Source organism: Penicillium cataractarum, assembly GCF_028827025.1.
Source record: "Penicillium cataractarum strain IBT 29864 chromosome Unknown utg000001l, whole genome shotgun sequence".
NCBI classification, from domain to species: Eukaryota; Fungi; Ascomycota; class Eurotiomycetes; order Eurotiales; family Aspergillaceae; genus Penicillium; species Penicillium cataractarum.
This window is the reverse complement of record NW_026622737.1, coordinates 2,625,404-2,643,631: the sequence shown is the minus strand read 5'-3', so window position 1 is coordinate 2,643,631 and position 18,228 is coordinate 2,625,404. Positions and strand designations below refer to the sequence as shown.

Sequence of the window (18,228 nt, the reverse complement as noted above, 5' to 3'; positions counted from 1 at the left end):
TGGTTTGGGTTTCACGGAGCTAAAACCGCCAAAACCGAAGCACATCGTGGATTGAAGGGGTAATTAAAGAAGAAATGTTTTGAAGACCGTGTTGAGGAAGACGAAGGATTTGAAGAGTTGAATTTGATTTGAGATAATCAATCGATATTGACTTCATGGGTTGAGCCTCAAAGAGGTTGTAGTCCTCTTTATAAAGCTCGGGTCATGTGTGACCGAGCCTAACTCACACTGTACGCAGCCACTACTGTGCCCATGCCAAGTCTTGACGTTCGTCATAGCTGGGGGCAGAGACTGGGCAGACTAATAAATGAGACAAGAAATTTTAGGGACGATCAAGCGATGAACAAGTTGTATTAATTCGATTGCCTCGAAATAAGAAATAGAACATAGTAGTTATGCTAGAGAACAGTGAAACAATCAACTCACAAATCTACAATATTCCTGCCTTGTAAACCAGGCTTGACATCCATCCCGTGTAGCTTCGGCGAAAATCGGGACTAAACGGGGCCGCACTCGGGAATTATCTTCTGCCATCGGGCACGATGGACTTTTTTTGATTTTCTTTTCTCTTTTCTCTTGATCTTCTTATTCAATTGACGAATTCCTGCCTCGCTGTGTTGCACGACTCTTCAATGAAGAGGGTTATCGCGACTATGGAGAGAGTATACATACTCTGTATACTTTCTCGGGTGCCTGCAGGACACATGCCTCGGCCTCGGAGTCGGGCAGCGCGTTTTCGTGTCCCCCCGCATTGAGGGAAGGCGTTTCCGCTTGACCGTCGGCTGTTCCTTTTTCTCCTTTTTCTCTTTTTCTCTCCCTCTTCTCTCTTCATTCTCGCGGTTTTGAAGCGATTGCATTGATTGTGCGACTGCGCTCGACTCTCCCTGTGAGAGTATACTTAACAAAAGACGTGCAAGGATGCGCGCAGAACTTCCCGTCGCTTCAAGAAGGACGGACAAGTACAATGCAAAACTAACAGGCTCACTAACCAGGAATTCTGACGGAAATCTTAGGCCCTTTTACTTTCCTCATTCCTTTTGAGAATCATCTAGGGTTACTCAAACAATGGACTCGGTCTAAAGACATCGAACTCGTTCTCATATACATCGGTAATGCATTAATTTCTTTTCAAGAAACAGCGATGGTCCAGACCAGCAGAAACGAGTTTAGGCTTGAAACAATGGCAAGAAACATTCTTGCAGTTTGACAAAATAAGGAAAAATAGGTATGTATCCAACCCCTCGCACCAGCGATAACCAGGGAAAAAAGATGAGAAATAACTAAAAGGGCAAAGATTGGAGCAATAGATTCGTGGCCTTCATCATATGGCACCATCAAAGATTTACTCCATGGCCAGACCAAGGTTCTCCTCGGCAGGGACCACACGAACGGTGTTGGTGTGGCCCATACCGCCACGCCATCCCTGAACGCAGACGATGGGGTCGCCCTTGTTGATGATGCCGAGCTTGAGACCGTGGTTGATACCCCACTTGAGGCGGCGGTCGACATCCTCCTGCCAGATCTTGACGTTGAAGTCGGGCTTGTTCTCGGGGAAGTAGAAGGGCCAGACACCACGGTACAGGTGAGAGTACTGAGAAGGGTTTTCGTTAGCTTGGAACGGCCTTGCGATACTGGGGATGCTACAAAACTTACCCGGGAAGCGGTGGCGTTACGAGTGACCATCAAGATGGGGCAGACGGGGCGGTACTTGGACAGCAGGCGGGCAGTCTTGCCGCTGGTGGTCAGGACGACGATGGCACCGGCGTTCAGCTCCAGACTGGCGCTGACGGCAGCCATGGCAATGGACTCGGAGGTCTCGGTGGGGCGAGGAGCCAGGTTGCGCAGCTCATCGAAGATCTGGAAGTGGGGGATGGTGACCTCGGCCAACAGACAGGTCTCGTGCATCATCTTGACGGCCTCGCAAGGGTAGTTACCCTTGGCGGTCTCACCCGACAGCATGACACAGTCGGCACCGTCGAGGACGGCGTTGGCAACGTCAGACACCTCAGCACGGGTCGGGCGAGGGTTATACGTCATGGACTCGAGCATCTGAGTGGCACAGATAACGGGCTTGCCCTTGATGTTGCACTTGGCGATCATCATCTTCTGGGCGATGAACACCTTAGGGGCGGGGATCTCGATACCGAGATCACCACGAGCAACCATGACACCGTCGGTGGCCTCCAGGATCTCGTCAAAGTTGTTGACACCCTGCTGGTTCTCAACCTTGGCGATGATCTGGATCTCCTTACCCTCCTCACCGAGAACCTCACGGATGCTCTGGATGTCGCTACCGCGGCGGATGAAGGAAGCGAAGATCATGTCGACCTTGTTCTTGACACCGAACTTCAAGTCGCTGATATCCTTCTCCGACAGAGCGGGGAGGTCTACGTCGGTACCGGGCAAGTTGACACCCTTGCGGGAGGAGATGTTACCGTTGTTCAAGCACTTGACGCGCAGGGTCTTGTCATCCACAACCTCGATCACCTCGAATGACAGAATGCCATCGTCGACATAGATGAGCTTTCCGGGGGAGATCACCTGGGTGATGTTCTTGTAGTCGAGGTACCTACAGTCCCGCACAGTCAGTCACTGCGACACCAGCTTCGTGCCGTCCCACGGTCGGCCGATCAATCAATCCCTGCCAATAGCTGGATGAGAATGCTTACATGTTCTTGTCGTCACTGGCGGTGGCATAAGCCTCATCGGTGGTGATATTGAGCTCGGTACCGGCAGCGATGGGGAAGTCCTTGTCACCGACGGTGTTACCGGTACGGATCTCGGGGCCCTTGGTGTCAAGGGCAATGGCCAGAGGACGGCCAGTCTGGATGCGAGCAGCCTCACGGGCGTTATCGATCACAGATTGGTGGTACTGATTGATGTTAGAGTCAACAGGGCACGTCTTAACCGCATGTTGGGGCCACCTAGGCTCTTACCTCATATGAACCGTGGGAGAAGTTCATGCGGACAACGTTAAGGCCGACTACAGTCGAGTTAGTCTATCTTCTCCGAGGGATAGTTCTATTAGATTGCTGTCCATACCAGAGCGGAGAGCGTTGATCTTCTCGACGGAGTTGGTCTTGGGACCTAAAGCGCAATTGACCGTTAGCAATTTTTTGGGCCTTCGACTATCAAATGACCATGCGCCAGCTCATTGAAATTGTGGTGCAAGCCAAAAGACATCTGGCAGTCGTGGACATGACATACCAATGGTACCGATGATGGAGGTGCGGCGGAAGTTCTTCGCGGGCACCATCTCGGTGTTGAGCTTGGAGTGCCACTCCAGCTTCATCCGGTTGGACAGGTGGTCGAGGGAGGTAGTGGCCGCCATTGTGAATGTGCTAGACAAAGCTAATGGAGGAAGGGAGATGGGGAGGGAAGAGATGGAGAATCAATTGAAAGAGGGTGGGATGGAGAAAAGAGAGGGGAGGAGAAAATGGGAGGAAGGTGAGGGGCGGGAGGGAAAATGTTGGTCGCCGATATGCTATCTCCGCCAACCGCCCACTGCTTTTTCTCAGGCACCCAAAACTAGTGACGGGTCTTGCCCCAGGTTACTCGCCGGTGTACACTGCTCCTACATTGCTCTGGTGGCTTGGCAATGCCATTTACAGTTTGTAAATTTTTACAGTAGAATAATCATTTATTTAGAACTTATTTACTATTCATTAAAAATGCTTTGAACTTGTTATTCTCCCCTTGATAAGTCTAGTAATTCTCCTTCCATTGTAAACTGCCTCTCCCACTTTGCCCCTCACCGAGAATCCCTTAACTAGCCAGGCCAATCGGCACCGGCGGCATCCGCTATGAAGGCAGAAGCATAGAAAAAATAAATTCAATACAAAAACCGCTTCTCAGCGGAGGGGCCCGTGCTGGTCTACGCGCCGTACATTGGATCCCTTTTATCAAGTAAACGTGACAAATAGCGACACCCAATTTGATGGCCGCCCCTCCAGGCGAAAATGGACTTTCGGTGGACTTTCAGCCTTATCGATAACCCGTCACCGTTTTGGGAGGTGGTGCTATATTACATAATCATAGAGCTCCCTCCACTTACCTCATCACACCAGCCACCGGGACCTTTGGGTACAGTGGCTGCCCAGCGTCATGTGAAAGCGACCCACGTGATACCTTTCCCCGTCTTCCGCCGTGGATCATCTGCAACCTCCATCTTATGAGCCCTACGTTTACATGCTCTTCACTCTGATAACCCTCTCCACCATGGTAAGAAGCTTCCGTTGCTTGTACTTGAAGACTGGGGAGAAGCATAAGAGTCAGGCTAACCTCTCTTCGCGGGACAGTTCGGGCGTCTCACTCACTACGCATTCGATGCGGTGCTCCGTAAGCTATCCCTAGCATACACCAAAGATCATACTCGGTCAAAACTAACAGACGATTTCTTCAACAGTCTCTGCCTTCCTGGCTGGTGTCAAGCGATCCACGGGCCTCACGTAAATATTCCCTTCGAACCCTCTCCCAGCCCCCTCCTCCACTCTCTTGCCTTGTTTACCTCGAGCCTGAGAAACTTCCAAAAGGTCTCTCCAAGAAGACAGTCCAGCTAACTCGGTTAACCCTCGCGCACACCCCATTTATCGGGTCGCGTGCGTGTGGGTTGTTTCCAGCCCCAGTCTCAACTCCGAACAGATCTCCGATAACAAGGAAGTGAAGCGCTGGATCGACAACTACCTCGGAGTCGGCGAGTGGGTGATGGATCAGTCCGTGGCCGTCATGGGCTCTTCGAGCTGGTTCGAGCGTCGACGATGATTCGTTGTCTCTTCTTTTTGAAGGACAGGCAAATGGCGATTTATGATTCCATCCCCATACTTTCCGACTTGACATTCAACTGAGGTGGTGTGACATGTGGGCACACATCATGGCTGGACTAACGTGTGACGACCTACTCCTCTCTCTCTCGCCTCCTTGGGTTCTCCACTTCTCCAGCCTCATCTTCAGAGTTACGGCGTCTTTGGCTCTTCTCGTTCTGTGCGATACCTATCAACTCTCTGTATCTATTCCATTACGCTCATACACAACTCCTATGCTCTCTGCTTGAGACTATCACATTATCAATGAAACCTGTTGAATGATGCATTTCCTTAACACAAGATGACTCTAATCAGAGAGTCACGAGACTAAAAAAGATGCTAGACCTTTCGCAAGCTCCAACAACTTATATTAAAGCAGACCTCCCGAACACCAAAACAACATTCTCGCGAATCAAGACTCCTCCTCTCCCGCTTCAATCTTGCACTGAATACACTGGCAGCCCGTTCCAACAGGCTTAAGCTTCGACCAAAGGTTAGCCAGATACCGATCACGCGGATACCTCCACAGCCCCTTCAGCAACCCTTTCCTAGTCATATTAATAGCAAACCCATCCGAACACTCAACATTCAACCCCTCAAGCGAAAGCCTCCCAATAGCCACACTCAGCATACCCAAGTTCTCGCTAAAATGAGCCGAAGGCTCAACCATAACATTCTGTCTCCCGCACTCCTTCTCAAGCTGCCTAGCCAACCCATAACAAGCCTCAACAATAGCCTGACGCCGTTCATCAAAGCAAGGACTAATATAACACCCACCCGCCCCCTTCAAGCTTGGCCGGAATCGCGACAACTTACTAGCGACGGCATGTTGAAGGAAATAAATGATTTGCTCGGATTCAATTCGAAAGTGGTTCTTGGAGAAATCTCTAACGTTAGTTTCGATCCACTGGCACTTTTGGGTCCATTCGTCCAGCTTGTTGGTTACGATTTCGCGCCAGGATTTGAAGGCTGGGACTGTTAGGTTTGGACTTTGGAGGACTTTGAGGACTTCGCCGGTCCACCATGACTCGGGGGACCATTTTACACCGCGGCGGGGGTCTTCGTTGAAGAGGGCTGGGAGGAGGAGCTTGTATGCTGGAGGGGTGTAGGAGTGATCCATGACTCAGAGATACTTAATGCTTAAAGATCAGATAGGTGCAGAGATAAGGTGAATGTGAGCTAGATTTGAGGTTTTAGGTTTAATGGAGAGAACAAGGTCTTTATAGTAAGAGGAACATTTCTCTTCGTTAGAGACAAGTTGCCTATCTAAATAATCTAGCTTGGTTGAGTGGGAGAAAGAGTTCCATTATATGGTCAGTTCTTTGGCTTGATCCTTTGATCTTGTTTGAGACATGATTGTTCTATTTCCGGACTATAACAGTCTTCTATAAAGTTCAAAGACTGATCATAATGGGATTCTCTTTCTTTGCGTCTATTTGCCAACTAATAGTGATCATGTAGTTCTAATTTCACCAAATTCTACCATGGTCTCATAGTCAAGATATTCTTATATTGATTCAGGAGTTAATGAGTAGCCCGCAAATGGCTTCACGCTTAGCTAGAAACTAATGGGGTATGAGAGAGAGAGAAGAGCATCAAGTTATGAAAAAGGCAGAAACAGTGGATCTCTAATCAGCATTTAGGTCTTCAAAAGCCCATCGATATCCACACGACGGAAGTACGAGATGTGACCCATCTCCTGCCAGTAGTGGGCGATGTAATCAGTGGAAACGAGAATGAGTTGAGATGCAATATAAGCATCTACGATGAGAAAGCGCGAATCAGTTAGCCCGAAATCGTTACAAGAGGGGGAAATGAAATAGCTTACCGTCACGGAAACCGATGCCCGCTACGTGTCCAAAGCTGTGGACTATACGGGCACCTACGAATGGCTCTTCATCTGCCACACGTACCAGGCCATTGGGCCCAATATCGTGGGCGACAAAGGTGACTTCCCCACGGGGAACATTTGGATCTCCTGTCAGCTTGACGGCTTTCAAAGTGTTCCATTGATAGGCCCCCTCGCGTCCGTCGGTTGGATTGAAACCGGAAGGTTGAGTCATTTGGTAGATGAGAAGAAATTCGCACCCATGGGCAGAATAATCTCCAACCCATATCCCTTGGTAAGGCTTCTCTTTTGTAGGAATGTACAGCTCCGGGTCGAGGGTCGCATAATTAGATATCGCTTCGTTATCAATCGGGGTCATCTGAAACCGAAAATTGGCCCATCGCTTGATGCGAAGCCCGATTGTGGATGCTTCCGATGCACGACTGGGCAGAAACGTATCTCTTGAAGTCGTGATCCGGGCTATTCGCTCCGAACTAGGAACCATTGCAGGCGGCCAGAGCCTAATCGAGGACATCGTCCTCTGATCTGGATACTCCTTGGGGCAAAGCATGAGCGAGCTGAATACTTGTTGAGAGTCTGCTGACATGGGCATCCGGCGATCGGCATTCCATGTCTGGCAAGCGGCGATCGGGTTCGATATCTCCGCGTCTTTGAGCAGTAAAACTGGGTCATCCAGCCACAAGCTGATCTTGGGGTCAAACGACTGAATCATAACGTCCGGATGGGCTTCCCAAACATGAAACTTTGGTGTGCGTCGATCTGCAACGACTCGGTATGCCTCTATTACCCCTCGTCGGTTGTCATACCGAGCAAGGATCAGACATCCGTGGGCTTCGACATCTGCAAACCAGATCTTATTTTGAGGAATGAACCAGTAAGGTAGATGGGCAAGATATAGTCGACGGAATGAGTTAAAGGGTCCTGGGTCGTGTATGTGGGAGTCAAGATGTGAATTGACGAGTTTGGCCCACAGGCGATCGTTAGAGCCATGTTCGGCTAGTATGCGGCAGGTGCTGGACACGCAAGCCAGGTCTTGCGCGGAGAGATGGGATAGGATCTGGTGAATAAGTTCGGCGGGAAGTTTATCGAAAATTGAGATATACCCAGCAGTCTCGGTCCACGACCTCTCATGAAGGATCTCATCGATGAGCTGCTTGTGTTCACGGAGGCCGCGGTCGCTCGGATGCTGCACAACGAATCAGTCAGTCCTCGTAAGATTCGGTCAAAGGCCACCCATTCTCACAGCCCGACCAGCTCCGATTTGGGATTTCATAGAGACGCACCTCAAGGAAAGAAGTTAATCCCGCCATCGCACCAGTGTTGCTTCTGGGTGGTTGAAGAAGGAAGGCCAAAACGGACGTGTACTGTTCGATATCCCTCGGTCACGCAATGACATCACTGAAAGGCGCGGTAGTGAGGACACATGGCTAGCCGGTACCTGTAAGGTAAAAGGGTAGATGCAGGAGAAGAAAGATTCGAACTGAACGAAGTCGCTCCCGGTGGACGGGCTCTAATGCCGGGCACAATGCACCGAGTTAGATAGAGGCGGCGGAGGGAGCTCTTTGAGTGGTGGGGTCTTTGTTGATAAGATACCACGGGCTGGAGTTGCCTCCACACACACTATCAACGAATCGATTCTTTCATAGGGAAAACTGGGCTGAAAGTGCCTTAGACTAGCGAGGACTTGAGGAAAGGACAGATTGGCATTTTCTTTCGTGGCTCAGTAGATTGGAAGGATAATGTATTGGATCAAGATTCAAGATCTGGATCGAAAAGTCAGATGACCAGCTTAGAAGCAAGGATTTAAGGTAGACAAGTTTGGCTAGGATCCACCGGTTTTGCGGGAGAGTTAAGTGGTTCGAGGAGATCAGCTGAAATGGATTTGCAGAGCAGTTCCATGGGCTGTATAGTAAGCTTTGAATTTTCTAACATTTTACAAGAATTCCATAGATGTTGATTCCTATTACCTTTAGAATTTACAAATGTCTTGTTAGTTGGGGAACTTAATTTTGTGCCTAAGGCTGTAAAGGCTTCACGTGATCGCCGGAAGAAGAAGCTTGTTTACATGTCCCAAATAGGAAAGCAGGGCCCCAGGCACGCGAGGCAGGCGCGAAGGGGCCTGTTGCCTGCAGGAGCCCCACTTTGTTTGTTTATGTTGTGATGTATAACGAAAGGTTCTCCTGTAGTTCAAAGTATTTAATACTTCTCTCCCTAGACTCTCAACTTTACAACACCAATCGGACTGCTTCATCTTTCTTTATTTTGCCATTCGCCAAATCCATCGACAATACCTTTGTCCCACTACTACAGATGCAATTATTGTAGTGCGCGAACTACTGTGTACATTTGTACATATCCTATATTTCCAACTCAGCTGCTGTGGAGCCCTACACATTGACGATGGAGACTCGACAGTCTGCCCGCAAGCGCAGAAGCAATTCCATATCCGATTCAAGAGGCACTTCACCAGTCTCGCACCGGACAAGAAGCGGGATAATCGCAGAAGCAATGCTTAACATGCACAAGCCTGCTGCGAGTACCCCAAAGAAGGCTAGGAAGCGGGTCCGTTTCTCGGATCCTGGTCCTCGGCTGCTTGATACTCCAGCTTACTCGACCGGCCTCACACCTGCCATGAAGCGTACCTCATTTATAGAGTCCGACATTGGCTGCTCGAGGTCTGGTAATGGCACGCCTAGTCGGCGACCCCACCGGCGCAGATCAGCTCCCATGCCGCGCTTCCAGAGGTCCTTTGACCCCATTGAAGCTTTCGATGAATCGAGCAACGGAAGGGTGATGCAGTTTACTCCTCTGCGTCAGATCTTGGATACTCGCACACAAAGAAGGATACGACGCTTTGGTCTAAGCGACGAGGTCAATAGTATTCAGCGTGAAAAGCGAGAGTCTGCGAATTTCGAAAAGACCCTTGAGGTTTTACGACAGGAACGAGATGCTCTTCAACTTGAACTCAATGTCTTGAAGCAAAGGAATGAAATTTCAGAAGACCAGCTGCCTTCATACGAGTCTTTCTGGATGTCCCCTCAGATTCGTGTTCGCGAACTCGAGCGTGAAACTAGTCGACTGCGAGATGAAATCTCGGTGGCTTCAAATCCCAGCCTGGATATGCAAGAGACATCAATCGACAACGAAGGTGATACATTCGTACTCAATGATAGTGCTGTTATCGTTTCCAACTCACCGGATCTCCGTGCTATGCACTCACCGGTGCCAGACAGCCTTACGATATTCGATCAAACGAATGCCGAGATCTCGACTCAAACAAACGTCGTTGAAACGACAGAGGACTCTGATATGCAAACTCTGACCCTTGATTTGGAGACCGCCAGAAATGAGAAGAGGGAGCTTTTCAATGCCTGTCGTATGCACCTTTCTACATTCGAGGCATCTGGCTTCGGTGATACTCTTCGTCAATCATCCCCACCTCCCGATTTCTTTGGTAACGTCATCAACATCTTGACGATGGCGCTCTCTCGTGCCTATGATGCCACTCAAGCACTAGAGGGTATTAGCCAAGAGTGTTCCAGCCTGGGATTTACCGGATCCAGCACAGACGAAGTAATCGATGATATGCGAACTCACTTCCGTGCTGCACGCCTTGAACTAGAGCGAGCTATTCCCGGTGAAACGGCGAACGTGAGCCTTGAGGATGGAAAGGCCACCCTCGGTGCGTTGGTACACCGAGTCAAGTCTCTTGCAACCGACTTGAGAGCTGAGCGCGACCACTATCAAGGCTCGCTTGGGCGTGAAAAGGCACTTCGAGGACAATTCGATAACCTCTTACACCGGTACGAAGCGGCAGCAAATAAGATCAGCAGCCTCGAGGACTCTATTGCATCATCTGCGAGTGATATGCTTCACACGAGAATTCGACTGCAAGATCTCGAAAACGAAGACCAGGAGAAAAGTATTGGGATTGACAGATTAAACGCCGCCCTCGACAAGTACCACGAAGATGTCAGAGGTCTGGAAGATATGGTGAGCCGTTTAGAGGATGAGAACACGGCCACCAAGGAAAGATACCGACAAAGAATTTCCGATTTGAAGGCTCAAGTCATCAGCGAGCGCAAGCAACGTTCTGCGATTGAAATTTCAACCTCGGAGAATGAGGCACGTATTCGCCAACTTGAAGAAACCATGGAGCAGAACCGAATTCGTGCTTGTGATCTTACGACGGAGATGGATATTCTCGAGAAAGAGCACCAGGCAGTACTTGAGCGTCTTGAGCAGACATCGAGTGAGAAGCAGCAACATTATGAAGAAGAGACCGGCACCCTCAACGTCCGTATCTCAGAACTCACAACATCGCTCGAAGGTGCACGGTCAGAGGCACAGCGTTTGCGACAAGTCAACAACGGTCTTGAAGAGCAATTACGGATGGAGATGGAAGCTCGCGATGAGCTACTCGATAAATGGGCAACCGAGCAAGCGCGCTCATTCGCATTCATGAAAGAGTCGGTAAATTCAGAGCGTCGCCGTGCCAAGGTGCGCGCTGCAAATTGGGAACTCAGATCAGATGACCTCATGTCAGACGGGACAACGATGATGGGCAGTGAGCCCATTACCCCCGTTAGCATGACTCGCTTTGTTGACGTGGAGATGGGGAGAGGCAAGAATCGCCATCGTATGGATAGTGGGATTGGGATTCTCTCTGAAGACGATCTTCTTGAAAATGAAGGTCTTGCGGATCTAAGACGTAGAGTTGACTCTGATATTGACTTGCCTGTTTCGGATTTTATTGATGCATAGATCTTTGATTCCCTTCGTTTTTAATATATTTCCTTTGTGACTTCTTTGGACTGTATACATATGCAGACACGCTACAAAGTCGGAAGCAACAGGACAGACGCTGTCGTTGTTTGCTTCCCTATTTGCTTGACCGTCAGGCTCGTTTTTCTTCTCCAGGATCTTCCACTATGTAATCTTCCACCTTGGTTAATCAAGGGTTGTATGAGAGAGAGGTGAAGAGAGCCAATAAGGTTCAAGGCGTTGAGTGGACCCAGAGTAAGCTTGAAATGATGTCATTGTCCGCCCAAAAGATGGCTGAAGGATGAGATAAGGATCACATTGACGTCCGTAGGCACTTCAGTCGAGCCGCAATATCACAATATAGAGTCTCGTAGTTATTGCATATACTAAAGTAAATCTCGTTAACTCTTATCAAAATCTACGTACCGATACCGGAAGTGCTAGTGTAAAGGGGAATTGCCAGGGTGCTTGGGGAGGAAAGTCTATTCCTTGATGCTAGAGCGACGTCAAAATACGTGGGAAACAATCTTGCTTGAGGCTCGAATCTAGACTATTTATCCACTCTCCACGCCCACATTTCCCTCGGCTTAACATCAACTCAATCCCCCATATTTGAAGCAGCCATGGTACAATCAGAAACGCCAAAGTATCGTCTAGCAGTGACTGCGGGGCTGGATTACGACCCCGCGACGCATCTTCCAGTCGAGGTAAACGGCAAAACGTTACGACTCGATGATAATCGCGCGACATTCGACCTAAATGTTCGCATCCAGGATTACACGGGTAATTTATGATGCATTTCGCGATTATAGAGGACAGGCACTAACAATAAGCAGGATACCCCGATTCTTCTCCAAAGACAAGTCCCTATTTCCAGCATCCGCTACATACGAACGACCAATACTCGATATGTTTCTCCTTCACACCAAAACAACCCATCAACGGCAATGAGCTACTCTTCGGAAACGATTTCGATAAACCCCTTCGCAGCCGTCTACCCCCGGGTTTCAATGCAGCCCTCCGCGTGGTAAAATGGACCATCGACCCGTCCCTCGATGGCGATGCCTACGCCGATAAACCCTATCTTTATAGCCCGGCTCTGGCAACATGGAACCAGTTCCGGATTGGTGACAAGAATAAGGAGCGTGATGCTCTTATGGAGAAGGATCACGTCGTTGAAGAGGGCGCTGATGGGGAAGGTGCGGAGCAACGCAGTCAACTTCAGATTCCTGAGACTGCAAATGAGCGTCGGAAGTTCTTCCAGAAGGAGGATCATCGTATCGAGTTTGAGTTTGAGAGTGGTAGAACCTACTTAGCTGATTTTGGTAATCAGTATCTATCATTTAGTGGTAAGTGGATGGTTTGCTTTTAATGGGAGCTTGCATATCGGGAATGAGAAATGCTAATCTGACAATTGAGTTGTATAGAAACCGCGATTCGTCTTCCAGGCATCCATATCCCGGTTGTGGGTATGGTTGATGAAGACAATCATGAACTACGATATGTCCTGAAAGATTCCAAGACGGGTCGCCCTTATCTAGTCGTATGCTTTATACTCGTTAAGCAGGATCAGAGTTCAGACGCTGGCAAGCAGGAAGAAACAAGTCAGAAATAGACTAGCTTAGGTCTCAGCTAGTTTCTTTTCACTGCTTAGGGAATGATACTCCACACAGGCATCTATTAATCAAGACCATTATTGGACACAAACACGAAATTTTTGATTCTCGCTACTATCCGCAAAGCTCATCTGCAGCCACCATAGTGTATATACAAATTATTTTTCTTACAGTCTCTTGAGGACGTCATCGAGGACCTCCTGGGTGGTAGCCTTGCCGCCCATATCGGGAGACAGGAACTTGGCCTCATCCAGGTTGGCGTCGACAGCAGTGTAGATCTTAGCAGCGGCGTTGGGCTCACCCAGGAACTCGAGCATCAGAGCAACGGAGCGCAGGGTAGCGATGGGGTTGGCAATACCCTTACCCTCGATATCGGGGGCAGAGCCGTGGCAGGGCTCACCAATGGCGAAGCCGTCACCAACGTTGGCGCTGGGAACAAGACCCAGGCTGCCGACAAGAGCGGCAGCACCATCGGACAGGATGTCACCGTACAAGTTGGGGGCAACAATGACATCGTAGTACTCGGGCTGGCGGAAGAGCTTGTAGACCATAGAGTCGACGATCTGCTCCTCGACGTGGATGGAGGAGAACTTCTCGGCGGCAAGGGCCTTGCGGGCGGTCTCACGGAACAGGCCGTCGGTCTGGGACAGGACGTTCGACTTGTGGGTGATGGTGACCATGGGCTGGCTGTGGGAAGAGGTACCGGGGGCAGCAGCGCGGATACCCTGGCGGCGCAGAGCGATCTCACCAGCAATGGTGGAGATGCGGTGGGAGGCACGCTCGGAGATGCGCTTGATGGCCTCGGCGACCTTGCCATTGGGGCCCTCCTCGGTGCGCTCCTCCTTCACGTACAGATCCTCGGTGTTCTCACGGACGATGACCAGGTCAATGGGCTTACCGTTGCTGCTACCGGCGGTGGTCTTGACGGGACGGACGTTGGCATACAGGTCGAGCTTCTTGCGGAGAGCAACGATGGGGGAGGAGTAGCCGGCGACCTTGGTGGAGGGAGAGCTGGTGGGTGAGACTAAAGTTAGCCGGTGAAGACTTCAGTATCAAGCGTTTCTATTGCTCACCTGACAGCACCGAACAGAGCACCATCGCACTCCTTCTTCAGGGTCTCGACGGTCTTGTCGGGCAGGGCAGTGCCAGTCTTCTGGAAGGTCTCAAAGCCAGCATCGAGGTTGACGAAGCTGAAGTTGAGGTTCAGAGAAGAGGGGAGAGCCTCGAGAATGCGACGACCGGCCTATACAAGGTCAATTGATTGTCCAATGCGGTGATTCTCAGTCCTGTCGTGGGAGCTACTTACCGGGATGACCTCCCGTCCGATGCCGTCTCCGGGGATGAGACCTGTGGAATTCCAATTAGCTCAATGTCAACTCAACGGGTAGCTTTCGACAAATTAGCAGATTATGCGTACCAATGCGGAGTGTCCGAGCAGCAGCAGCCATGATGATTTATTCGAGGGATGCTTCCTAACTTCGAATGACTCGCCGTCATCGGAGTCATTTCTTTTGTATACGGCGCAGGAAGATCATTGATCCGGCTTCACTCCGGGGTCCGGAGGAAAGCACGCGATTCGGAGTGACTCGAGCAGTAGCTTACCTATTATCAACTCTCAGCTCTCTAAATACAGGCATTATGACTACATTTTGGTATATCGCATAATGATATCTGACTCAGATTGCGGCTCATGCCATCCATGTGCCTATTCGAGACTTAAATGACGAGAGGGTGAAGGTTACAGCCCGATCGCCAGCAGACTACCCAGATTGGGACAGTTACCGCGAGCGACATTTCGGCTGACCCGACACGAGCCTCTTCTTCTATTTTGCGTACCCGTAACCAGTCCCACTCTTTCATTGCTCTCCAGTCGTCCTTTCTGTCCATTTCAAGCCTTCGGGTTAACTTGAACCAAACATATTTAAAGTTCTGGACATGGCTGAATATCCGCGCTAAACCTAAAATGGTCAGTAACCGCGATGTGTCTCTACAAGGCAAAGAAAGGTCTATACTAGAAGTAATGAGAATAAGAATTCGATGAGTGTCTTGTAGATTATTTAAGTAGAAACCAAATCTCCTTGTTGGGATAGTAAACAGCAAAGCTTTCATCAAGATCAACTTCAAATCACCATGTCGTCTGATACGCTTTCTCCCACCGAGACCTCGGTCTCGGTTAGCAAGCGCAACATTGCCATTGCCGAGCTCGTCATCTTCTCCCTTATTCACATTATTCAATTGTCCGTTCGATACATGCAAGAGTGGAAGTATTGGCATCACAATAAAAGGCAGAGTATACCTCGATGCCTCTTCTACTCCTGGTTCAGCATGATTGGACTCTTGTCGCAGAGTAAGTAGAACTACCTATTTCAAATTACTAGAACATGCTAACCTAAATCATTCATGCACAGTTCGAATTGCTAGCTCCGCCATGATAATCTCAACATCAAATCCGACCGAGTCAATGCTCATCGCCGAGTCGTCCCTGCAAAGTGTAGGCCTCTCGCCGCTGATGTTTGAAGTCAGCCTTGTTCTGCTGCGATCGTACGCGATATCCCCCATTCATAAGCGATATCAAGCAATACTGACATGCATGTTCCGGTATAGTGGCCAAGCTGGTGAACATGGACCAGGAAACTCAAAATATCCCAAATCACTGCGGATAATGATGCACGGCTTCCGGTTCCCCGTGGTATTCGCCATCGTTTTAGGAGTGGTAGGTAGTATCATCAAAATGCCTGCACTCGGCAAAGCCGGATCCATTCTTCTCATTGTCGTCTTTGCCTTTGTCTGTGGCTTGATATCTTGGCTTTTGGTCAAGTTTCGCACAACCCTGCCTCTGGCTGGCTACCGCGCAGTCCTGTTGACATCCTGCGCCTTGCCTTTCTTGCTAGTCCGGGTCATGTACTTCGTGCTTTTGGAGTTCGGACCTCCAAAGTTCAACCCGGTGTATGGCAATGTTGCTATCTTGGCTAGCATGGGGCTGTTGATGGAGATCATCGTCGTCTCCTGGCTTATGGCGGCTCGGGCCGTTGCTGAGCCAATCTCTGGGTTTATGGGTATGAAGCGCATCACATCTATTGACGAGGAGCAACCCGGAAATTGAGCTGGAACAGTCTGGTATTCTGATTTTCTTTTGGCAAAAAGAATCTTCGGTCGATCGGATGTTTGAAGAATATTGACTAGTCATGTTGATAATCAAGTATTTGATGGCAAAATTGGTTCATAATTCTTGGGTTCAGACGCAGCATAGACTTTCGAGAACTGAGCTAGACGAGCCAATATCCAAGATCTCGTCGTAGGGTCGGCAACCTCAATGGCGATTCGTAGAGGGAAGCCCAGTCGATAGGGGCCAAGGACACCAACACAGCTATATTCAACCGATCGACAGATTTGATCACGGAAGTATGTCACCATGTCCGCGTGTGGACCGGGATAGCCAAATGTTTTCAAAACTTCGTGAATGATGACCATATAGGCGTAGTAGCCGCAATAGATGGATGCATGGGTCATGTTGGAGTACGTCAAGATAATCGGATACAAGGGGTCGTCAGTGGAAGCGAGACTATCGACTGGAGGTGGAGCAATCTGGGAGAATTGCTCGTGCCATGGTGCAAGTTTACTTTGCAAGTCGAGGGCTTGTTCCAGTGTGGCTGATATAATTTGCAGGGCTTCTGGCGTGGTAATGTCGGTGTGCTTTAGATGGTAGAACTTGTGCACCAGACTCGGGGCGTAGGTAAAGTACGCGAAGAATTGCTCGATGGAATCATGGAGATCCAGCGAGATGTCCGGAGCACGCTGTTGTCGCATCATGTGATGCCAATCCTCGCTTGCGAGGAAGCAGGGCTCGCCAGAGAACATGGAGTGCATGACCTAGTATTGTCAAAAGTGGTCAAATGATACCTGGAGCGAGGCATAACTTACAATTAATCCACGTGAGATCTTGAGTAGAGTTATATCTAGGTCATTGCGATAACGCTCAGGCCCTCGAATCTTGACTAACTGGCCAAGTCCTTTTGCATGCTTCATCCAGGATTCAGGGTCCTCGGTATCCGTGAACAGCTTGAATGAGTCAGAAATTCCAGTTATGCTTCTTCACTAGCGGGCAGATTGGCCTTACCTCATACATGCATAACAAGACAACGGAGTAGAAGACATGCGAAGACAGACATTCCGAGGGGTCCTTTAAAGCCTTTCGGAGTCTGTATAAAGCTTCTCCGTAGGCAGAGCGAGCATAGGCAATCATCTGGTCATTTTGAAGGACTTTTCCAAAATGATGTGCTGTAAATGACTTGATCGAAGCATCCAGCGTCTGGCTAAGCCCGTAGACGGAAGGTAGGAAACCAAACCATTGGGAAGCGAGGTGCTTCTGAGTAAGTGAAGTTGGTTGTGAGAACTCCTGAACTAGGGCTTCTAAACTCTGCATAACATTGACATCTCCATACGTCAAAGACCATGGTTGGTCTTTCAAGACAACCGCCTGTAGGCCGGCCTGGGAACGATTGCCCGTAATTGGGCTCCCAGTCTTTGACCGCTCCTCACTTGATGAGCCAGTGTCTGACTTTGATTTTTGCCTTGGGGTACGATAGGGCTTTCCAGTAATGAACTTAAAGCCCCTATCATATCCTGGGCATGGCTTCCCGTATTTCTCGCATTTGGCGCAACCAGGTAGTCTTTCATCACACTGTAGCATCGTCAGTCCAGATGCTGCTTAGTTTCACGACACGGATGGCATACTTTGATGCGACGCTTTACACAGGTAGCACAGCCATTACTGTGGGGTACTCCAACCATCTTTTATCATTCATCAATGCTGGTAAGAGTGAGATTGACCCATCTCGTATAACTCGGGCACTACCTACCTCACCCCATCCTCCACAGCTGCTGACATAATATCGGTACTTTGTTATACCGGTCCGACGCAACCATGCAAGCAGCCATGGCCAACTGTCAACTCTACTGCATGTTTAGGATGAGTAGAAACTTATCATGGGTAGGGCATTTGCAAAAATATGTGTATAGAACCCGTGTATAGAGGCTGATATGTTCGGTAATTTTACTATTCATGCAGTCCTCCATGATGCATCGCTCGCAAAGGATCACCCGAAACATAGTGGAGATATATTCCCTCAAAAAATTCACACTAGGCAATCTTCTAGAACATGACTAGCATCTGATAATCACGGGGGAGGGACACATA

At 49.4% G+C, this 18,228-nt stretch overlaps 9 protein-coding genes across 9 annotated transcripts; 4 read left to right on the top strand and 5 right to left on the bottom strand.

Moving 5' to 3' along the window:
* Positions 1–1,342: 1,342 nt before the first annotated feature.
* N7496_000911 (pyruvate kinase CDC19) lies at positions 1,343–3,331 on the bottom strand (the record flags this gene model as incomplete). The annotated part of the gene is made up of 6 exons (XM_056693842.1): positions 1,343–1,591; positions 1,654–2,569; positions 2,670–2,872; positions 2,937–2,983; positions 3,043–3,087; positions 3,208–3,331. The coding sequence occupies 6 exons, from the start codon at positions 3,329–3,331 to the stop codon at positions 1,343–1,345; spliced, it is 1,584 nt and encodes a 527-aa protein (XP_056560571.1).
* An 887-nt stretch (positions 3,332–4,218) lies between these two features.
* Positions 4,219–4,761, top strand: N7496_000910 (DUF1748 domain-containing protein; the record flags this gene model as incomplete). Its single annotated transcript, XM_056693841.1, has 4 exons — positions 4,219–4,221; positions 4,299–4,338; positions 4,406–4,448; positions 4,620–4,761. The coding sequence occupies 4 exons, from the start codon at positions 4,219–4,221 to the stop codon at positions 4,759–4,761; spliced, it is 228 nt and encodes a 75-aa protein (XP_056560570.1).
* A 453-nt stretch (positions 4,762–5,214) lies between these two features.
* On the bottom strand, positions 5,215–5,922 carry N7496_000909 (uncharacterized protein; the record flags this gene model as incomplete). The annotated part of the gene is made up of 1 exon (XM_056693840.1): positions 5,215–5,922. One exon carries the CDS (start codon positions 5,920–5,922, stop codon positions 5,215–5,217), a length of 708 nt encoding a protein of 235 aa, XP_056560569.1.
* Positions 5,923–6,441: 519 nt separating this feature from the next.
* N7496_000908 (uncharacterized protein) lies at positions 6,442–7,837 on the bottom strand (the record flags this gene model as incomplete). The annotated part of the gene is made up of 2 exons (XM_056693839.1): positions 6,442–6,563; positions 6,631–7,837. Coding segments are annotated over 2 exons (1,329 nt in total), but the record flags the coding sequence as incomplete, so codon positions are not given.
* Positions 7,838–9,051: 1,214 nt separating this feature from the next.
* On the top strand, positions 9,052–11,415 carry N7496_000907 (uncharacterized protein; the record flags this gene model as incomplete). Its single annotated transcript, XM_056693838.1, has 1 exon — positions 9,052–11,415. One exon carries the CDS (start codon positions 9,052–9,054, stop codon positions 11,413–11,415), a length of 2,364 nt encoding a protein of 787 aa, XP_056560567.1.
* A 623-nt stretch (positions 11,416–12,038) lies between these two features.
* N7496_000906 (DUF1769 domain-containing protein) lies at positions 12,039–13,030 on the top strand (the record flags this gene model as incomplete). Its single annotated transcript, XM_056693837.1, has 3 exons — positions 12,039–12,198; positions 12,252–12,764; positions 12,843–13,030. 3 exons carry the CDS (start codon positions 12,039–12,041, stop codon positions 13,028–13,030), a joined length of 861 nt encoding a protein of 286 aa, XP_056560566.1.
* Positions 13,031–13,198: 168 nt separating this feature from the next.
* lysB (homoisocitrate dehydrogenase lysB) lies at positions 13,199–14,479 on the bottom strand (the record flags this gene model as incomplete). The annotated part of the gene is made up of 4 exons (XM_056693836.1): positions 13,199–14,042; positions 14,105–14,274; positions 14,338–14,378; positions 14,449–14,479. The coding sequence occupies 4 exons, from the start codon at positions 14,477–14,479 to the stop codon at positions 13,199–13,201; spliced, it is 1,086 nt and encodes a 361-aa protein (XP_056560565.1).
* Positions 14,480–15,161: 682 nt separating this feature from the next.
* On the top strand, positions 15,162–16,134 carry N7496_000904 (uncharacterized protein; the record flags this gene model as incomplete). Its single annotated transcript, XM_056693835.1, has 3 exons — positions 15,162–15,378; positions 15,440–15,572; positions 15,636–16,134. 3 exons carry the CDS (start codon positions 15,162–15,164, stop codon positions 16,132–16,134), a joined length of 849 nt encoding a protein of 282 aa, XP_056560564.1.
* Positions 16,135–16,226: 92 nt separating this feature from the next.
* N7496_000903 (Zn(II)2Cys6 transcription factor) lies at positions 16,227–17,822 on the bottom strand (the record flags this gene model as incomplete). The annotated part of the gene is made up of 4 exons (XM_056693834.1): positions 16,227–16,901; positions 16,953–17,090; positions 17,149–17,712; positions 17,766–17,822. The coding sequence occupies 4 exons, from the start codon at positions 17,820–17,822 to the stop codon at positions 16,227–16,229; spliced, it is 1,434 nt and encodes a 477-aa protein (XP_056560563.1).
* Between the last annotated feature and the right edge of the window lie 406 nt (positions 17,823–18,228).